The sequence below is a fragment of the Podarcis muralis genome, chromosome 13 (genome assembly GCF_964188315.1).
Source record: "Podarcis muralis chromosome 13, rPodMur119.hap1.1, whole genome shotgun sequence".
NCBI lineage: Eukaryota > Metazoa > Chordata > Lepidosauria > Squamata > Lacertidae > Podarcis > Podarcis muralis.
Window position 1 is genome coordinate 18,468,048 of NC_135667.1, and position 19,432 is coordinate 18,487,479.

At 44.8% G+C, this 19,432-nt stretch overlaps 2 protein-coding genes across 2 annotated transcripts in view; one reads left to right on the plus strand and one right to left on the minus strand.

Moving 5' to 3' along the window:
• Positions 1-659: 659 nt before the first annotated feature.
• On the minus strand, positions 660-11,375 carry LOC114581745 (beta-2-glycoprotein 1-like). The gene is made up of 8 exons (XM_028702279.2): positions 11,026-11,375; positions 4,805-4,960; positions 3,748-3,933; positions 3,424-3,535; positions 2,556-2,632; positions 1,960-2,139; positions 1,595-1,792; positions 660-1,004 (listed from the first exon to the last, which is right to left on the minus strand). The coding sequence occupies exons 1-8, from the start codon at positions 11,093-11,095 to the stop codon at positions 940-942; spliced, it is 1,044 nt and encodes a 347-aa protein (XP_028558112.2). The 5' UTR covers positions 11,096-11,375; the 3' UTR covers positions 660-939.
• Positions 11,376-11,394: 19 nt separating this feature from the next.
• The window catches only part of PRKCG (protein kinase C gamma), a 52,895-nt gene continuing 44,857 nt past the window's right edge, over positions 11,395-19,432 (plus strand). The window contains exon 1 of the mRNA XM_028702277.2: positions 11,395-12,773. Coding sequence (XP_028558110.2) covers positions 12,607-12,773 — 167 coding nt within the window. The 5' untranslated portion in view covers positions 11,395-12,606. The remainder of the gene's footprint in view (positions 12,774-19,432) is intronic.

Here is a 19,432-nt window from a genome sequence, read left to right on the forward strand (position 1 = left end):
TAATTTACTTGAATATAATCCCTTTTGTAGTGGAGGAATATTTTCTAAGCATACAGAAAGCTGGTGTAGCATAATTCGTAAGATATGAACTGCAATACAGTGGTACCTCGGGTTAAGTACTTAATTCGTTCTGGAGGTCTGTTCTTAACCTGAAACTGTTCTTAACCTGAAGCACCACTTTAGCTGAAGCACCACCTCCTGCTGCTGCCGCGCTGCCAGAGCACAATTTCTGTTCTCATCCTGAAGCAAAGTTCTTAACCCGAGGTACTATTTCTGGATTAGTGGAGTCTGTAACTTGAAGCGTATGTAACCTGAAGCGTATGTAACTCGAGGTACCACTGTATAAGATCAGAAGTCCTTGGTACAGATTAACTTCCTTGAGCCACATATACTCTCTGGGTAACCTTAGCCATTCACTGTTTACTCAGACTCAGCCCTCCCCTCGTATATAATGGATAATTCACCTTCCAGGGCTATTGGTAGGATCACTGCAATTAATTTATATGAAGTGTACTGAATGCTTGACACACTATATAAAAACTACTGCATGAAACTGCCTTCATGTTTAAAAAGCCCACCAGTGGTATCATGTTGGCACTGATTTGTCAATCCAGCCATACAGCTTGATGAATGGAGAAAAACAAGGGGTACATAGGAAATTGACTTGCATGTTTTTATGACCTGAAAGGGATCTCTTGCTCATCTGGGGAGCAACAAAGATAGAAAATAAATAGAGTACAATAAAATAGCTAGCTGTTGGCCATCAGGATACTTAAATTCCCAGGCCCGATCTCTGTTTCAAATGTGGCTGGTTTCCTATTTGCTTGTGTTGATTGCCTCTTTTCCATCTGTCTTTTCCGCACTTCCAAGAGGCCTGCTGAGCCAGAACAAGAAGAGAAGGAAGCATCTCATTGGGGAATGTATGGGTTGAAGGTGTGCTCAACAAGCAGGTATTTCAGATACAACTCTTTTGGGGAACAGGTGGTATTGCAGATAGGTAGGCTCTGGAAGAAGAAAGAGAAGGGAATCAGCAAAGCTGTTTGCAATGAGGGTTGGAATATAATAAAAATGGACCCTTTTGACTATGTATGGTGTCCCCCATCCCTCAAACAGGGGGTGGTGCAAATCCTCTGTGAAGCTAGCAGAATATCTAAAATAGGAAAACTAAGATTTTATGCTATGCATTTCCCAATCCCATCCCAAGCTCTTTGATCAGAAACGAACGATTCTATAATTGCGGTTAATTACTCAAGTGTACTTCGGTTCCTTTGCATGCTGATTGCACAATTTTGGAGTTAGAGGGATGAATTTTTTTATATACTTGTACAGACTTCAAGTTCGTTTTAATGAGGAACTGAACTTCTTCACAATGAAATCTGGAAGTGGAGCCCCAAATCGAGGACAGTGCCTGGAATATGGCACATACCGTACCAGTCATGAGCTCAATGTTCTGAGATATATTGCAAGAGAGACTAGCTTGTGTAGACCTGCCTCCCAAGAACATAAAGCAATAATATTCATAACAGTTCCAGTCTCCTGCCCCCAGTCTACCAAAACCCAATGTTGTTTTGTGCAGGGTTGTTTTCTGTCTCACCATCGTAGCAGTCGGGCATCTTCAACACACCATCGAAACACTGGCTGTCGGCCGTAAAACTGCAGGTCTTGTTCTCACTACGGCAGAAAAATGTGACAATTTCTCCATGATGAACCAGACCATCAGGGATCTCATAGACCCAGAGCTTACGCCCTTGGTAGATCATCCGGCTCCTCTTGGCAGTGATGGGACAGCGGGCTGGTAAGGGTAAGAAACAAAGCCTGTTAAGTACAGTTGACAGACCCATTGGCTTTTCACCATCTGGAACAGCAAAGACAATGGGGATGCTGGTATGGAATCTAATGGATGGGTTGGTAAAGTAATTGTCAGTATGTAAACAGCAGTGGGGATTAGGAGGAAAGTACCTCTGCAGTAGGGTAGTTGGGACCAGTTTCCATTCTCCAGGCAAACCACTCTGTTAGAGCCATCTAAGAGGAAGTCCTTGTTACACAAGTAATAGATGACAGTTCCCACGGGGTATTCAGACTGGTGCACAGCAACCAGGGTTGCTTCAGCAATATTGGGGGGTCGGGAACAGGTCACAGCTAGGGAGAGAAAAAGAAAAGTATTCTAAGTATGTGTGTGTGTGCATAAATGGATGGAAAGGATGTACAGATGTACAGATAGAGAACTCATGGATGGGTGTTTATTTGGATTTATGAACAGAGAAATAAATATGGAGTGATGTGTAGAAGGATGATGGATGCTTTATTGGGTAGGTCAGCATGTGTATGTGTGAATGGATGGATATATCAGCCTATTGTTTGGTAAAGGCAGAAGTTGCTTGGCCTGTGACTCAGAACTTATAATGTACTTCCAGGTGGAGTTTCCTCTGGTTTATTTGAGGTATATATGGTAAAATGTGTGGATCTGTGTTACCAAGGAATAGAATACTACTGAATACTAATCAAGCAGCCAGAAAGAAGCTCGGTTCCCTACCCCAATAATCTTGACTACTTACGGTGGCAGGTTGGGGCTGCACGTGACCATTCCTCATTCTCTTGGCATAAAAGAGAGCTGGGTCCCTCTAGGCGATATCTGTGAAGTAGGAAGAAGAAGAAATCAGAAGGAAGTATTCAGTAGCTTTCCGCTTGAGGCCAGATATGAGATAGTATTTATTAGATTTATATTTTGAGGCAGACAATGTTTTTATGCTTTTTAAAAACAGCTGACTGACTTTTTTATTGTTCTACCTCGTTTTATGAAATTGTAACATTATATATATGTTCAGACACTCTCAGTGGTGTTTTTGCATGAGAATGATATGATAAAGGTAAAGGTAAAGGACCCCTGACAGTTAAGTCCAGTCGCGAATGACTCTGGGGTTGCGGTGCTCATCTTGCTTTACTGGCCGAGGGAGCCGATGTTTGTCCGCAGACAGTTTTTCTGGGTCATGTGGCCAGCATGACTAAGTCACTTCTGGCGAAACCAAAGCAGCGCACAGAAACGGCGTTTACCTTCCCCCCGGAATGGTGCCTATTTATCTACTTGCACTTTGACGTGCTTTCGAACTGCTAGGTTGGCAGGAGCTGGGACTGAGCAATGGGAGCTCACCCTGTTGCGGGGATTCGAACCGCCGACCTTCTGATCGGCAAACCCTAGGCTCAGTGGTTTAGACCACAGCGCCACAAATAAAATAAAATAAAATAAATAAAATGGGATGTGTATGCTGATCAGCGTGTTGGAGTAAGTGATGGAGTTGAGGATAGTTTTATTTACATCATTTCTAACATGCTCTTTAGCCCAGAACGACTCTCTGAGCCACTTAGAACAAATCAGTTCTAAGACAGTCCCTGCCCTCAGGCTCGCAACCTGAACAACTGACTTACCCATAGTCACACCAGTAGTGCACTTCCCTTCCTGTGTTGTAAGGGCCCCCTTCATGGGATCCATTTTCGATCTCTGGTGGAGATTTGCAGTGGGATGGTGGGTTACGAGCATCTGATAAAGAAGAGGAAGGGGAAGAAAGAAAATGCTTGATAAGTCTGTATCCTTGGTGCATTAGACCAACTGTTGGATTTTGTTTGTCACCTGGTGGAGGCACTGTAGTGGTGGAGGGTTATCAGTGGCTGTTCTAGATTGAATAAGAGGTGCTTGAGAGCCTGGTCCCTCCTGGTAATTATTGATCACAATGGTAGGAAATGGTTGATTACCTTCACAGGGTAAAGTGAAGCTCCACTTCGCGTCTCCTTGGCAGCGACTTACTGCCACTTCCTGCCCATCAGCCATTATAAATCCAGGCTTGCATGTCACCTCCATTAAGTCCCCAAACATAGTGGATTCCTGGACCAGTTGTGTCTCAGCATTGTCAATTGTCACCGGCCATGCACACCTCAAGCCTTGGAAGAATACAGAAAGGAAGATGGTGGCTGATGAGAACCCTGAATTTTGTGGGAAAGAGTTGAGCCTGGATTCTCAGGGTCTAGTGATCCATGTTGGAAGAAGAACTCCTGGGTTCTTGTGAGGAAATAGAAGGTCTAATGGACAGAAAGAGATGAAAACCAGGAGCGCTGATCTTTTGGGGTGTAGTAGGTTGAAGCAACAGGGAACTGGCAATCAGGAATATTGAATTTTCTTAATTGGGGCAAAGGAGGGGTTAAGGAATCTGGAGACCAGGACTCCTCTGGAAAAGGAATAAATGGAAGGCCAGATGCTAGAGCAGGGCTGGGAATACTAGAAAACAGTTCTTCCCACCTAATGGGATGGTGAATGTGGGCTAGGTGGTTTTTTGGGGTTATGGGAGCCAGAAGAGGAATGAAACCTGTTTCATAAGGAAAAATGAGAGGCTATGACCTAGCATCTTGGGATCATTGCAAGTGGAATGTGATTGGAGATGTGCAGGGAGGAGAAAAGGATCTGGGAATGATTATTGATTATTTATTGATTTTTTAAAAAACAACCAAAGCAACTCAAAGCAACTTTCAATATATAAACAAACACATACATATCTTGAAACTGACATAAAACTACAAATCTTAGGTTCTTCTGGAATGGGGGATGAAGACTATATGGCTGAAGTTTGGAGTTTGGGAATCAGAAGTCTCAAGTTCTCTAAACTGGTTTAAAGGATTTTTTTCCTGGTAACGGAGCACTTCTGAAATCTCTATAAAGTGGCTAGGGCAGAGTTAGGTCGGAAGGACTGGGAAGCATGTAAATGCCTGGATTTTCTGTGAATATTCCTGTGTGTGGACTAGGTAGTCAAGTTTCTACCTGTAGAAATGCAGCTCATTCCACATTCCCCGTCACATTCACACTTCCTGCTTTTAGAGCATCTGCGGCGCTCACAGTTCTTCTGGCACGTCTGCCCTGTCAGCATTGTAAAATTCTTCTTCCGCAGTGGACATTTGGGGTCGGTCAGATTCCTGACTGCAAATAGAAGAAAAGATAAGTGGTGACACAGATACGAGGGAATGAGACCGGGGAAAGAGGCGAGTGATGATATACCATCGTATTTAAGAGCTACTTCTGTGTGTCTGTAATGGGGGAGTCGAAGGTAAAGAAATACCTTCCTTCCCTTCCCTAACACATAGCTGTCAACGTTTCCCCCCTTTTTTAGGGGAAATTCCCTTATTCCGAATAGGATTCCTCACAAGAAAAGGGAAAAGTTGACAGCTATGCCCTAACAAGAAGCTCCAAGATGCTTTGTTGCCTCAAACAAAAAATTCAGATAGTGTCTCCTCCTTTTGAGGCGATACAAAATATCACAGTAAACTAAATAATTGGCAGTTGGCCGTCCTTTAACGTTGTTTTGAAATCTCCCATCAGAGTGGGCTGCCTCATGGTAGGCCTGGTCCTGCTTTTCCCCGTGGTGAATGAGATAATTTCGGCATCGTGGCTCATTTCCTCCTAGCGAGCTTCTCAAATGTCCCTCAGCTGAACCTAATTTTTAAGCTGTGCCTCATTACTCTCGCAATGTCTCCGACTCCTGCCGGGTGCTTGTTTGTTTAGGTTTGTGTACAAGCAGGATGTCAGACTGAACCTAAATCTGAACTCAAAAAACCACGCAGAACCTTCACCCCCCCAACCGAATTGTAACAGAATAAGAATTATTATCTGTTGAATCTGTTGACGGCCATCAACAACAATTGGGTTACCTGTTAGAATATGAACCTAGCTTTTTTTTTTAAAAAAAGGCCAAATCTTTTGTTTTTATTATTTTTAAAAATTCAAAACCGTTTGTAAACTGCTTACTATTAAAACAATATTTAAGTGATGTACGTCAGAACATAAAAACCAACCCCCCCTACCCTAAAAACAGCATGCTGTGCTAACCCCACTGGCTCCAACCAGAATGAATCACGATGAGCACATAAAAACAAAATAACATCTGGAGATTTGGGGAAAGATATTTGGGGGCTGCTCAGTGAAGAGAAAGGCTGACAGCAGGGAATATCCACTGAGGTGAGAGAGAAGTGAGAGACACAGGCTCCCAGATGCCTTTGGAAAGCCTGAGAGCAAGGGCCCTCTGCCTCCTGTGGTTGCCACCAACTGGTATTCAGAAGCGTACTGCCTCTGACTGGGGAGGCAGAGTGTGGACTTTGTGGCTTGTAGCCATTGAAAGCCTCTACCTCAGCGGACTTCTCTAATCCTCTTTTAAAGCCATCCAAGCTGGCGGCTATCACTGCCTCGTGTGGCGGCAAATTCTGTAGTTTTACTATGTATGTACTGTGTGAGGAAGTACGTTCTTTTGTCTGTCCTGAATCCTCCAAAATTCAGTTTCATTGGATGTCCATGAGTTCTAGTGATATGGCAGAAGGATTTCCCTCCCCTTCTCTATCCACGTTCTCCATGCCATGTGCAATTTCATAAACTTCTAGCCTTTTACTCGCCTCTTCTCTAAACCGAAAAGCCCCAAATGCTGCAACTTTCCCGCATTGGGGAGTACAGTGGTACCTCGGGTTACATACACTTCAGGTTACATATGCTTCAGGTTCCAGACTCCGCTAACCCAGAAATAGTACCTCGGGTTAAGAACTTTGCTTCAGGATGAGAACAGAAATCGCACAGTGGCGGCACAACGGCAGCAGGAGACCCCATTAGTTAAAGTGGTGCTTCAGGTTAAGAACAGTTTCAGGTTAAGAACGGACCTCCGGAACGAATTAAGTACTTAACCCGAGGTACCACTGTAGTTGTTCCATCCCTTGATTATTTTGGTTGCGCTTTCCTTAACCTCTTCCAACTCTATAATATCCTTTTTGAGGTAAGGCAACCAGAACTGTAGACAGCATTCCAAATAGGATTGCCCCAAGGATTTGTGTAACCACTTTATAATATTGGCACTTTCAGTTCCTTTCCTATTGATTCGCAGCAGCAGCAGGAGGAGGCTGGCAGCTGGTGCCACCCCCTTGGAAGGCAGACACATGGGGGCTCGCCGAAGGCAACTTGAGGTTGGCGGGGCAGTGCCCCATTCACTCTAATGGACTGTAGTTCCACCGGTTGTAGTTTCCCAGTCCAAGGTAGATGACATGTTCCGGTCAGAGTTGTACTCCCTCTAAAACTCTCATTATCATGTCATTCACTTTCCGAAGCAAGTTGGGTCCATCAGTTACCCTGATGCTCCTACACATGACAGAACCACTGGTGGCCTGAACAAAAGTCCCGGAGTTGTGTTCCCTGTCTGCTAGGCTACCGTATTTCTTAAAAAATAGCCATGAGCCTTGACTGTGTACTTGCAGTCTCAAATGTGGGGCTGAAATTCTACATATGCGAATGTCGAAAGGCTACTTTGTCACTAGTCCTGATTACAGGAAGGGTTACAAATGGACCAGAAAGAAACTGCTGTGGCCTGCTGTTCCCATAGTTTTAACAGCCTTTTTGCATGTGCCAGTGAAATCAGCCAGTGGAACTTTCCACGATATGGAGATAATAAACATTATCACCTGCTAATTCCTGCAAAACTAATTGTGAGCATGACAGCAGTTGGTAGGGTGTTAATGGGAAGTAACACTCATTTGATGAGATCTTGAGACTTTGGCTTAAATATATTCTGTATGGAAGGGCATGAGGGTTAAAAAGAGGGATATTTAGAGCTTTGTATCTTAAGCAAAATGAAGATTTCCTTCCTTTCCAAACTTGAATGAGAAAAGTTGTGATGCTGCCAATGGCCACCAGGTGGAGAAATATATACTTGGCTTGAAAAGCTGCCTTATACAAGAAATGCTGTCTGTTTATTTCCATACATTTTTAAAAATTTTTTTTAATGTTTAGACTGCAACACTCGAAGGTGCCATGTGAGTAGCCATACATCGAAAGGTAACACACCTAATTATAGCTGACCCAGAAAGGAAAAACCCTCCAAAATGCATAGCTGGATTTTGGGAAAAACACACACCCAAAAGATCCACTTTTATTAGGACCAACCAAATTAAAAAATAATGGCAAGCTTTTACATTCTCCAGAGCTCTGCAACAGGCAAAGTGTTACACAAAACAGGAGGCAAAGGGACAAGGGGAAAGTACAAGGAAAAGTACAAGAATTAGATTGGATGTTGTAGCTCTAACCTCAGCTTGTAAACTCAGTTCCCAAATCATATTGCACCGAGGTACAAATTTTAATGGTCCTGTAAGCTAACAAAATTAAAATAAAATGCACAGTATATTGAATAATAAATATATAAAAAGATACTATTATTAAACAGCTTACATTTAATAACATGACTTATGCAGTCCGTCATGGGGATGGTTTATTTGTGCAGGTAAGAACCTAGCTATGTAGCAGTCAGTGTGCTTACCCTGATGATCTGCAAAGCGAGCCTCAGTTGCCTTGCTTGCTTTGTCTAAGCCCACAGCTAAATTGCAATAGTGCTACATCCATTCTGCAGTCACGTTATTTCACATAGCCCTCTAAATTCAAGAACTAACTTGTGGGGGAGGGACAGGAAACCTATTTTCTGGGATTGGTAGGATATATATATATATATATATATATATATATATATATATATATATATGCTTTTAATTGCAGGGGAAATGTGATATCCTTGAAATAGAAGCGTGAGCTTAAAAGAAAGATGTCTGGATCTTTCTCAAACCCATTAATCCTCGGCAACACATTAGTAACAACTGTGTGCATTTAAAAAAAAAATTTTTTTTGACAATTTGCACCATGAGTAGATGGATAGATACATTGATTTAATAATAGACAGAGATAAAATTAGGCATAAAAGCTTGATACATCCCATTTTAGAAATTGTACACTGGATGGAGAGAGAGAGAGAGAAAATATGTGTGGGAACAGGGAGAAGAAAAGTGAATGGAAGTTAGGAAAACAGCAGAAAGAAAGAAGCCCTACCTGGCAATCTTACACAGTAGGCAGAGAATAAGGTATCTGGTTGGCCACTGTGAGAACAGGATGCTGGACTAAATGGGCCACTGGCCTGATCCAGCAGGCTCTTTTTAAGTTCTTATGAGTAAGGGGCTCAGACTTCAGTAAGCTAACTAGATTCCTATCGTAGCTCAGCCCAATTCCAGTCTCTTTCTTTGTAGGCTTGGCTTTTGCTTCAATTTTCTATAAAATGTGTTGAAAGTGACTGCGAGGGAAAGGATTCTGGTTATACATCCTCAGTTTTAAGACTGCAGAAATCTAAATATATGCAAGTGTCTTTGTGAGGGTAGAGTATGTTAGGCAAATAGAAAACTATTTGGACACAGGACAAGTCTGAGAAGGTTAAGAGTCCTGGCGTCTTAAAGTATGTGTCAAAAACCAACAGATAGTTCAGGATATATAAATTCTACAACTCTGTGGCTCTACAGTTCTTTCTCACAAAGTGGTGCTTTATATTTTGGGCTGCTTGTATCCTGTGATCCTCTCCAAACACAGAACGAGATCAGAAAAATCTGGCACCCTGAGCCTTTAGTGAGAAATGCTTTAGGGAAAAGTACAAAGGGGTGAGAGAATATGAACAGATAATAAAGTGTTCATGGGAAGCTGTCTTATACCAAGTCAGACCATGGTTCATCTAGTTCAACACTGTCTGCACTGACTGGTAGCAAGTCTCCAGGATTTCAGACTGCTTTCTCTCCTAGCCTTACCCAGAGATGCAGAAATTGAACCTGGGACTGTCTTCCTGCAAAGCAGCTGCTCTACCACTGAGCTTATGGCCCTTCCAACCTACTCATCTTTGCGGGCAGGGGAGAGCATATTATTTTCTCCTGTGTCCTCTTTGAGGCACACAGCTGGTACAGCTGGGGGTTTTCTGCTCCAAGTGGCTGAGCACTGCAGTCGGAGCCCCAGAATACTCCAGGACCCCCTGCAACATTGCAGCTGGTGCCAGGATATGTCATTTCACTGATGGGCCTAACAAAAATTGTTGCTCTGTTTGGCCTGCTTGTGCCCAGCAGCCTGGATTTATATAAGATGGTAGCTCGAGTTGCAAATGGGCAGAACGCAAATACAGTGGTACCTCGGGTTACATACACTCCAGTTTACAGACACTTCAGGCTACAGACTCTGCTAACCGCAGGTTAAGAACTTTGCTTCAGGATGAGAACAGAAATTGTGATCTGGCAGCGTGGCAGCAGCAGGAGGTCCCATTAGCTAAAGTGGTACCTCAGGTTAAGAACAGTTTCAGGTTAAGAACGGATCTCCAGAACGAATTAAGTTCTTAACCTGAGGTACCACTGTACAATCTTTCCACAATATGTAGGGATGGAACACAGCTCTAGACATTTTTCTCCCTGAGGTAGAATAGCAAATTCTGCCTTCCCTTGTCCCTCCCTCGGCAAGTCAAGAGCTTTGAGTTTTGTAGGTGGCTGTAAGGTGGAGCAGAACTGGCCCAAGACATTTTGCTGCCTGAGAAGGAGCGGCAGATGGCACGTAACACACCTGCCCTGCCAAAGTGAAGGCACATAGTAGTACCCAAGGCTTGCTTTGGCACATGAGGCAGAAAATCTCTCTCACACGCCTCTCCCAGGAAATGAAAAAATAAATAAATCACAATAATAATCTAAATCGCTGTTGTTATTTTAAATAATCATTATTTATTAATTTATATAATCCTTAATGAAAAATAAAAGTCTCCCAAGCACTTTGCCAAATATAAAAACTAATTACACAATTCTGTTTCCATTTCATGATACCCCAGATCATGACTGCCTCACACTTCCTAATGGTAGAGCCGGCCCAGCATTGCTCACTGCTTAACGTGCTGGACGTCCCAGGTTAAACCCCTGTCACCTCCAGTTAAAAGGATCAGCTAGGAGCTGATGGGAAAGACCTCTTTCTGCCTGGGACAGACTCTGGAGAGCTCCTGCCTGTCAGACAACAGAGGACTAGATGGATAAATAGCCTGACCTGGTATATGGCACCTACCGACCTTCCTAATATAGCAGCTTGTAAGGGACGACTGAACAAGGAATATGAGGAAGGGGAGGTGAAAAGTCAGGTAGAGGGACTGAAAGCAGAAAAGGGGTGAAGCGACTGTGGGGACTCACCTCCCACTTGTCCAGAGCCTTGTGAGAACCAGAGAACCGCCAGCAGTGCCAGGAAAAGGAGCGAGGACATGGTGCGAGGAGGATGCAACCCGCGTCTCTTGATTACACCTATGTTTTGGGGAGACAGGTTCTCTCCTGCGTTCTCTGGGAGAGAGGCAATGGTTAGCTGGTCCGAGGAAAGTTTTTGGGAGTGGGTATTAGCGCCTCCTAGATAATGCAGAATGAGACAAGGGTGCAGAGATACAAGATTCCTGGGTGCTCTGAGAAAGGAACCAAAATTAATGGGTGCCAGGGTGGCAGCCGAAGCTCCTGGATTTTGTCTTGCAGGCTGAGGGGACGGCCTTATAAATAACTGGGATTTGAGCACCCCTCTGAAATATATGTCCATTTCTCCCACTGTGTGTCCGAAGTTATTCATTAACAAGGCCTGGATGGGACCCTGCCAAAGGGCAACCTGCCTTCCACATTTGTCACAGGGAACTCTGAACTCCAAAACAAGACAACAGACAGCTATGGGGGGCGGGGGGTTCAGCATACAGAGAGAGGAACCCAGGAGTCCGAAACCTCCACAAATCCCACACCTGCCTAAGCCCTACTCCTCTCCAAAAGGGATCACCCTAACTCTCTCCACTCTGGATTTCTCTCCTCCCCCAGAGAATCCAGAAAAGCTGGCTCCCTGTTGTGAGTCTTCTTTAATAGCACCGCTTTATTCTTCCACAATCCCATTCAGGAGGCAATCTTTTTAGTATCTCAGCTTCTCCCCTCAGCTGCTTTCACCAATCTCTTTAGATTTTCTTTACTCTTGCTCAGAAATTCTGGTTTCTTCAGGGAGCGAGAAAGAAATCTGATGGGTGTGTGTGTGTGTGCCTGGTGTGTGGGCGAGAGAGGGGTGGATACCAAGGCACCTGGTGGGTTTTCTTAGTGGGCAGCACAATGTAGAAAAAGGGTTAGAGGGGAGAGATCCCTGGCTGCTTCTGGGGGGAGAGAAAAGCCTTCCCAGCGATTCCTCTTTAAACTCAGACTCCTCCCCCTCCTCCCCCCTTGCTCAGCCTCAGCCTCCCCCGTCCAAATCTCCCATTCCTGGGCGAGAAACAGACACAGCCCAAATCCACAACCTGTTTGTTTCTCTCTCTCTCCATCTCTCTCTGTCTCTCGTTCTGTGGAGCTGTTCCTGGGAGCTTTCACCTCTGCCTCTTCTCTTTTTTTCCATCAGCAGTTTTGCTATTCTCCCTATCGCTATCTTCTTCTCTTTCTGTTCTCTCTTTCTCTTTTTTACTCCATTCACCTCTTCGTTGCCCATCCCTCCTTCACCTCCCATCCCTCCCCATCCATCCTTCTACATCCCTCCAGTCCTTTTCCGTCCTCCATCAGTTCTCCACTTTCCACCTCTTCTCTCATTCATTGCACGACCCACCGGTCCCTCTTCCTCATCCATCCATCCATCCATCTGCTCCCTCCAGCTCCCATATCTTTCTTGCCTGCTTTTAATCGCCTCTTCCCTCTGGTTCTTTCCTACCCCTCCGCCCCTCCCTCTTGAAGACCCTAGCAGTTAAGGTGCTGGGGCTTCCCCCAGGTGGCACCATGGCGCTGCTGAGCTCCCCAACAGAGACTGAATGCTTGACTAAGCCGCTTTTCTGCCGCAAGGGGGCACTACGCCAGAAGGTCATCCACGAGGTGAAGAGCCACAAGTTCACCGCTCGCTTCTTCAAGCAACCCACCTTCTGCAGCCATTGCACAGACTTTATCTGGTGAGAGAACCTGACCCTGTGATGTTGACCCTATTTGCATTGACCCCCTGTGACCCTTTGCCTTTGATCTTGCCACCTCTTTTACTGCTGCTTGTGCAACCCTGCGCCCCACATTCCATAACCCCGTGGTCCTATCACTCTTCTCCATGAAGGGCTACCTTATTCAGGGCTGCCTGTGTTCTGTAGTTCTGTCTAGATGCAGAAACAGTAGCAGGCACAGAATTCAGCACCCTGATAACCTGATTGTTCTGTTTTTATTTTTTTAGGTACTTTTCTAGTCCTCATTGTGGTTGTGCAGATTAGTCTTGGCCCATGCTTGGTGAAATCTCTAAAACTCAGAGGTTACTAAGTAGGAATTCTAGTGGTTAGGGGGTAAGGCTGCAGTGTCCAGTGCAAGCCCTTGCTCGTCTCTGTAACAAAAAAGTGGTGCTAATTTATGTAAAATTTGGATAGGTCATATAATTTCTTGCTGGAGAATTTGGGCAGTCTTGGTCCTGAAGTTGAGCTGACCAATGGTCCTGTCCTCCCCTACCATTACTGGCTTTTATTTCAAGTTTTTCTAACTAAGGTATCTACTTTTACTCTGCCACCCAAGACGATGCCAAGGTTCAAACGGAGGAATTCATACAAGCAAAGTGATTTTCTCTCTCTTGTCTTCCTTCTGGTAGATGTTCCTTGTCCTATAATCCCATTACTCCTCTATATGTCTCTGAAGCCCCATAGATCTACATGGGCTGATCACCTTTTGCCACCCTAGTTTTGTTTCTAGAGATTTCCCTCAATCTTTAAATCCATACTTCCATCCATGCAGTCTCTTATTTATATTTGTTGTATTTGCATGCAATACCAAGCCTTTGGCACAATTGATCTAGTTAGTTCTTTCCAATCTATCTCTACATCTTGCCATATCCTCTGTCCTTCTACCTCTCCCATAACCCATGGCCCTATATAATTCAGTTTGACCCTACAGAGCCTTTAGTTTCAGCCAAGAGCCCCCATGACTACCTGTGTGTATTCTGTGCTTCTCTCTTTCGCCCACATTTCTGCTTCCGGGAAATCTAATTCTGCAATCAGAATGTGTTGGGCGAATTGAGTGTATCAAAATATATTATGCAAATTAAGTGTATTTGCGTAATGTGTCTAGTTTTGCATAATTCATCTTACTTTCTGTGATTCAGCTGTGGAAATAAGTAGGATTTATTTGTGGCAAAGATGATGTTGATGGAGGTGAATAGAAGTGAGGGAAGGGCAAGGAGATGTTTCAACACATAATAACCAGGACTAGAAACTTGGCTATATATATTTTTAAAGGATGCGATCCTTAGGATGTCAAAACCCACACTAGAAATAACTGTTTAAATAGTCATCATCTCCAGGATCCATAATGCTGACCCATATTTTGGAAGTTTGGAAATAGGTTCTGAGTTTATACAACAATGCATGGCCCATGCATTGCCTAGGAACACTCAGGTATTCTGAAGAGATATTGCTGGTCAGAGATATCCCTGGCCTTTGGTTTCAATGTGTTTTGTTACTGGTTGTCCTCATTTTGGGATTGTTTTCCTACAGCCTGTAGTTCTGACAGGTGCACAATTGTGGTAGGGTTGCTGTGTTTGTAAATTCTCAAATGGTGGACTATCCCTCCATTAAACCCATTTAGTGGGGAAGAGCATTTAAGTTTTATATAGTAGGACATCAGGGGACTTGCTAAAAATCACAGCACTCTCATGGGCTTCTTGTCATCTTTAAGAGATACATATGTTATTAAGTATGGGATATAGGTCCCTGCTGCCTAATACAGTCCTTTATATACCAAATGGCAATTTCAGCTTTTAGAGTGGGTGTAGCAAGACAAAACAACAATGTGATGCCCTATATTTCTAAATATCAATGTGCCACAATTATGTATGATTCCCCCTCCGCAACCTTTCTTATTTGGGGTTCCTCTTTTGCTGCCTCCAGAAGCGCCTTTTCTCAAACACACGCACACATTTCTCTCAGACATATTCCTGAAGGCTGCAGAAGTGATGGAAATTTGTTCTGACACATGGTTCTGTGGTCACACACACACAACGCGCACACACCAAACAGCACATAATACATTTTCTGCTTATTATGGGCAGAGAACATGAAGGATCCGTAAAAATATAACCAACAGGTGGGAGGCAAAGCAACGGTTGTAAGGCTCAGGTAACAACTGTTTTTCAAGTACGCAGAAAGGTTGGATTGCTATGAATAGACAAGGAGAGCAAGCCATATTCCTCTGCAGCTGAATGGAGAAAAACAGAGGGATGGAAAGAAAGTGTTTTGTGTTAAATATATCATGCTGATGAGATCTTTCTCATGGTTAAGCTGCCCCCTATATCACTCTGCGCTCAGATCCCAATACAGATCCCCTCTCCAAGACTATTGCTCCTTCAGCAGCTTCACCACCCTCAAGCTGAAGCCACACCATCCATTTAAAGGACTTTTATAGCGCTTTTAACAGTTATGGCTTCCCGCCCCACCCAAAAGAGAGTGTGTGCTGGAACCTGCAGCTCTGTGAGGCCTGCATACTTAAAAAACCTACAGCATCTAGGCTTCTCTGGGACTGTTAAAGCTATAAGAGTGCTTTAAATGGATGCTGTGGATGTGACCTCAGTCATCCAAATGTCTCCTGTTCCCACAAATGACTCCAGCCTTTCTCCCACGCTGCAGTCAGTAGGGGACGTGGCTCGATGGCAGAGGACATGCTCTGCGAGGAATGGATCTCAGGCTCAGTCCCTGGCATCCCCAGGTAGGCCTGGCAAAGACCACCTGAAACCCTGCCAGTCAGACAATAGACCAGTTTCCCAAACTTGGGTCTGCAGCTGTTTTTGAACTACAGTTCCCATCATCCCTGATCACTGCTCTTGTTAGCTAGGGAAGATGGGAGTTGTAGTCCAAAAAACAGCTGCAAACCCAAGTTTGGGAAACCCTGCTATAGGCAATGCTGTATTTAGGCCTTGCAGAATCCCTGTCTGATGTTGCTTCTCTCACTTCCTTCAAATTCCATCTCAACCCTTCCCCTCAACCTTTTCTGTAACCCCTTAGTCCAGGGATGCAGAAGCTGTGGCCCTCCAGATGTTGTTGAACTACAACTACCACAGAATAGTACCAAAAGGCACACAGCTATAGCAACAATATATTATTAATAATAATAAGTTTATATTGAGGTAGACAAAATACCAACACAATTGCAGCATATACATTTCAGCACAGCTTACAAAGAACCATATGGCTGAACAACAATTATTATTGTGTTGAAGAAGGCTCTGTAGTGCAGCTGCCTATAACTTTGCACCCTAGCAATGGTGTTAGCCTCTTGGAATCAAGCAACTTCTTTGGAGATATAAACATTCTGGTTGTGAAAACTGTGGCTGGGGCCTCGAAATGCTTTTTGCGGGTTTGTCATCTGAGCAAGGCCTTCGAAGCAGGACCTTATCCAGAAGCCTGTCTGTTGTCAACTGCTTAGCGCATTCTTCGATGCAATAATAATTATTGTTGCGCCATATGTTTCTTTGCAAGCCTTGCTGAAATGTACATATTGCAACAATATTTTGCCCACCTCATTGTAAGCTTCTTATTGCAGTTACAGTTGTATGCCTTTCCGCACTTCTCTGTGGTGGTTTCATCTAGGACTGTGCCCTTGTATGTGATGTTGAACTACAACTCCCATCAGCCCTGGTCATTGCCCATGCTGGCCAGGGCTAATGGGAGCTGGAGTCCAATGACACCAGGAGGACAACAGATCCCACACCCCTGCCTTAGTTCCCTGACCCCTACTGAAACTGAAGCCTTAGTACAAGCACGTGAAATTCTTAGCCTCCATCTCTCCCCCTCTCTTTTGCCTCCCTGAGGTCATTTGTTAGGAGCCGTGGATTTTATTGATTTTTAGAAACAACAAGCAAAAGAAGAAGCATAACAGGTGCCTCATGTCAAATTTTAGATGGTAAGCTCCTTGCAGTAGGAACCTGTCTTCTTGTTCTTTGTAAAGGTAAAGGGACCCCTGGCCATTAGGTCCAGTCGTGACCGACTCTGGGGTTGCGGCACTCATCTCGCTTTATTGGCCGAGGGAGCGGGCATGACTAAGCCGCTTCTGGCGAACCAGAGCAGCGCACGGAAACGCCGTTTACCTTCCCGCCAAAGTGGTACCTATTTATCTACTTGCACTTTGACGTGCTTTCGAACTGCTAGGTTGGCAGGAGCAGGGACCGAGCAACGGGAGCTCACCCCGTGGCGGGGATTCGAACCGCCAACCTTCTGATCGGCAAGTCCTAGGCTCTGTGGTTTAACCCACAGCGCTACCTGCGTCCCTCTTGTTCTTTGTAGGCTGCTACAAAACTTTGATAGCTCTATATGAACAGAAACAAACAAATTCAGATAAAAGAGCAAAGGTCCATAAGAAAGACAAAAAAACCCCTCTGATATCCACCGTAGGGTATTAACTTTGTTAGGCCTAACCAAACTGTCACAGAGTTGTTGCAAGCTTTTGAGTTCTCTAGAACTGTTTATTGGGCAAGATGTTGCAGGAAATCAATGGGCGTGGAGGGAACAGGGCAGAAGGACAAAAGAAGAAATCAGGGTCCCCACCAGACTGTCACTATTTTGCAGGAGTGATTAAGCAGCATACTGGCAAAATTAGGATTGCACAACTAAAAGTGGATCAGAGAGCTCTTCTGCAACAAACCCACTTCAAAACAATTCAGACTTTTCATAGTAAGGAAAGTGATGGGAAGGTGAAATGGGGTGGAATGGTGGGCCAGACTATATTTCTTTTGGGTGGGGGAATGAACGAATTCCTATGCCCCACAAATAACCCAGAGATGCATTTTAAATAAAAGGACACATTCTACTCATGTAAAAACATGCTGATTCCCGGACTGTCTGCGGGCCGGATTGAGAAGGCAATTGGGCCGCATCTAGCCCACGGGCCTTAGGTTGCCTACTCCTGATTTTGCTGCTGTGCCATGCTGAGAAAATCTATGGCTTGGCTTAGTGTGTTCCCCGAACCTGGGTGCTTGCAATTTAGCTCTCTCTAGGCTAACCAAGGTTTGTACTTGTTTTAGCTTACTGTGGTGTAGCAGCAAACTCCTCCCCTGCTTTCGAAAAAGACATCATGGGTAGGGGGAAAGCAGAATGATGTCACAGATCCCAAATGGGAACCTGCAACAAAATGTTGAAGTGCTCTGGTTCACTGGGCCTGTCAGTCAGCCATGATCTCCTCTAAGATTCCTATTTCATGCTCTCCACCCCCAAGAGACAGTCTGTGGCCACTGAGCATGCTAAATCCTGCTTTGGGCTGCTCTTTTTGAGGGTGGGTGGGTGGGTGGGTGGGGGTGCCCATTAGGTTGTTTTTCCTATATATTCTTTGTACTTTTTGCAGGTTAGCATTCACCCAAAGTTTCTGATGCTACCTTGCTATTTCTTACTAGGTAGCGTCCTGTTGGCACTCACCAGCTGAGTTCATTGTTAGAGGGAACAATGACAGGGTCTGTCACATTTAAGGAGAACTTGTACAAATGACAGCAGAAAGTTCATGAAGTTACAGTATTGGCCACACCATCTGGTAATGTGTGCGTTTTATGCAGCTACCTCTTCCTTCAGGCAGCTCAAGGGGGTAAACATGGCTCCCCCTTTTGTCCCACTCAACAATTCTGTGTGAAGCAGGTTAGGCAGGTTGCCGATGACTGGCTCAAGCTCACTCAGTAAGTTTTACAGCTGAGCAAGGATGTGAACCTAGGTCTCTCCATTCCTAGGTCCAGTACTCAGTACTTGCATCGCAGGGGGTCGGAGTCCATCATGTAGCTAAATCTGAGGGGAGCCAAGGGGTGGAGCTTGTGGATTTCATTCGGGGCACCCTCGCTTTTCCCTCCTAAGCCCTGACGACACTTTCACCACTGCCTGACACTATGCTGGCCTCTGCTGGCTACTCTTTAGATAACACAGCAGCTTCTGCTTGTAACGGGATGTGGAGTGTTGACTTGGTGGGTGGGTGGTGGTGGTGGTCCTGTGCTCTCACTGGTGGGTGGAAGAGATGGGAGGCATCTGGGTCAACATGGCTGCATCATGGCCAAATGGCCAGAAGTGACTGTGCTGGCACTGGACTCTGATCTCACTGAGGGCTGGTCTACACTCCCGCTAGTCCCGTGGCTAGGAAGCACGAGTCTGAGTGGGTTTCTCCCTTGCCCCACTCCTTTCCCAAGGAAGACCTGCTCTGAATCGGAACAAACGCCAATCCTCAGAAAAACCCAATTGCCTTTTGCTCCAGCTGAGTGCTAAAGAGCGGTTTCCCCCAGGAAGAAGTAGCAGGACGAGAGGAAGTGTGGATAAGCCCTTGACCAGTTAGACTGCTGAAGTACTTGCAGCCTGATCTTAGGTGTTTTTATAGGGCTGTGAGCCCTGTTGAATCCACCTTATTCTTCAAAGGGGTGAACTACATGTTACACTCGGCTATGAGGAACTTTTATCAGATTTTCTCCTTTAAACCAAAGGCTGCCTCTGAAGCTGTTTTCTGCATGGATATGAGAAAGTAGTAAAGGGAGAGATGTGCCTCTTACCCCTTTCCCTTCCAGCTGCTTTCCCATTCAACCCCCTGGGCTGCTTCCCTGCCCCTCCAGGAAAGGATACAGGTTCCTGCA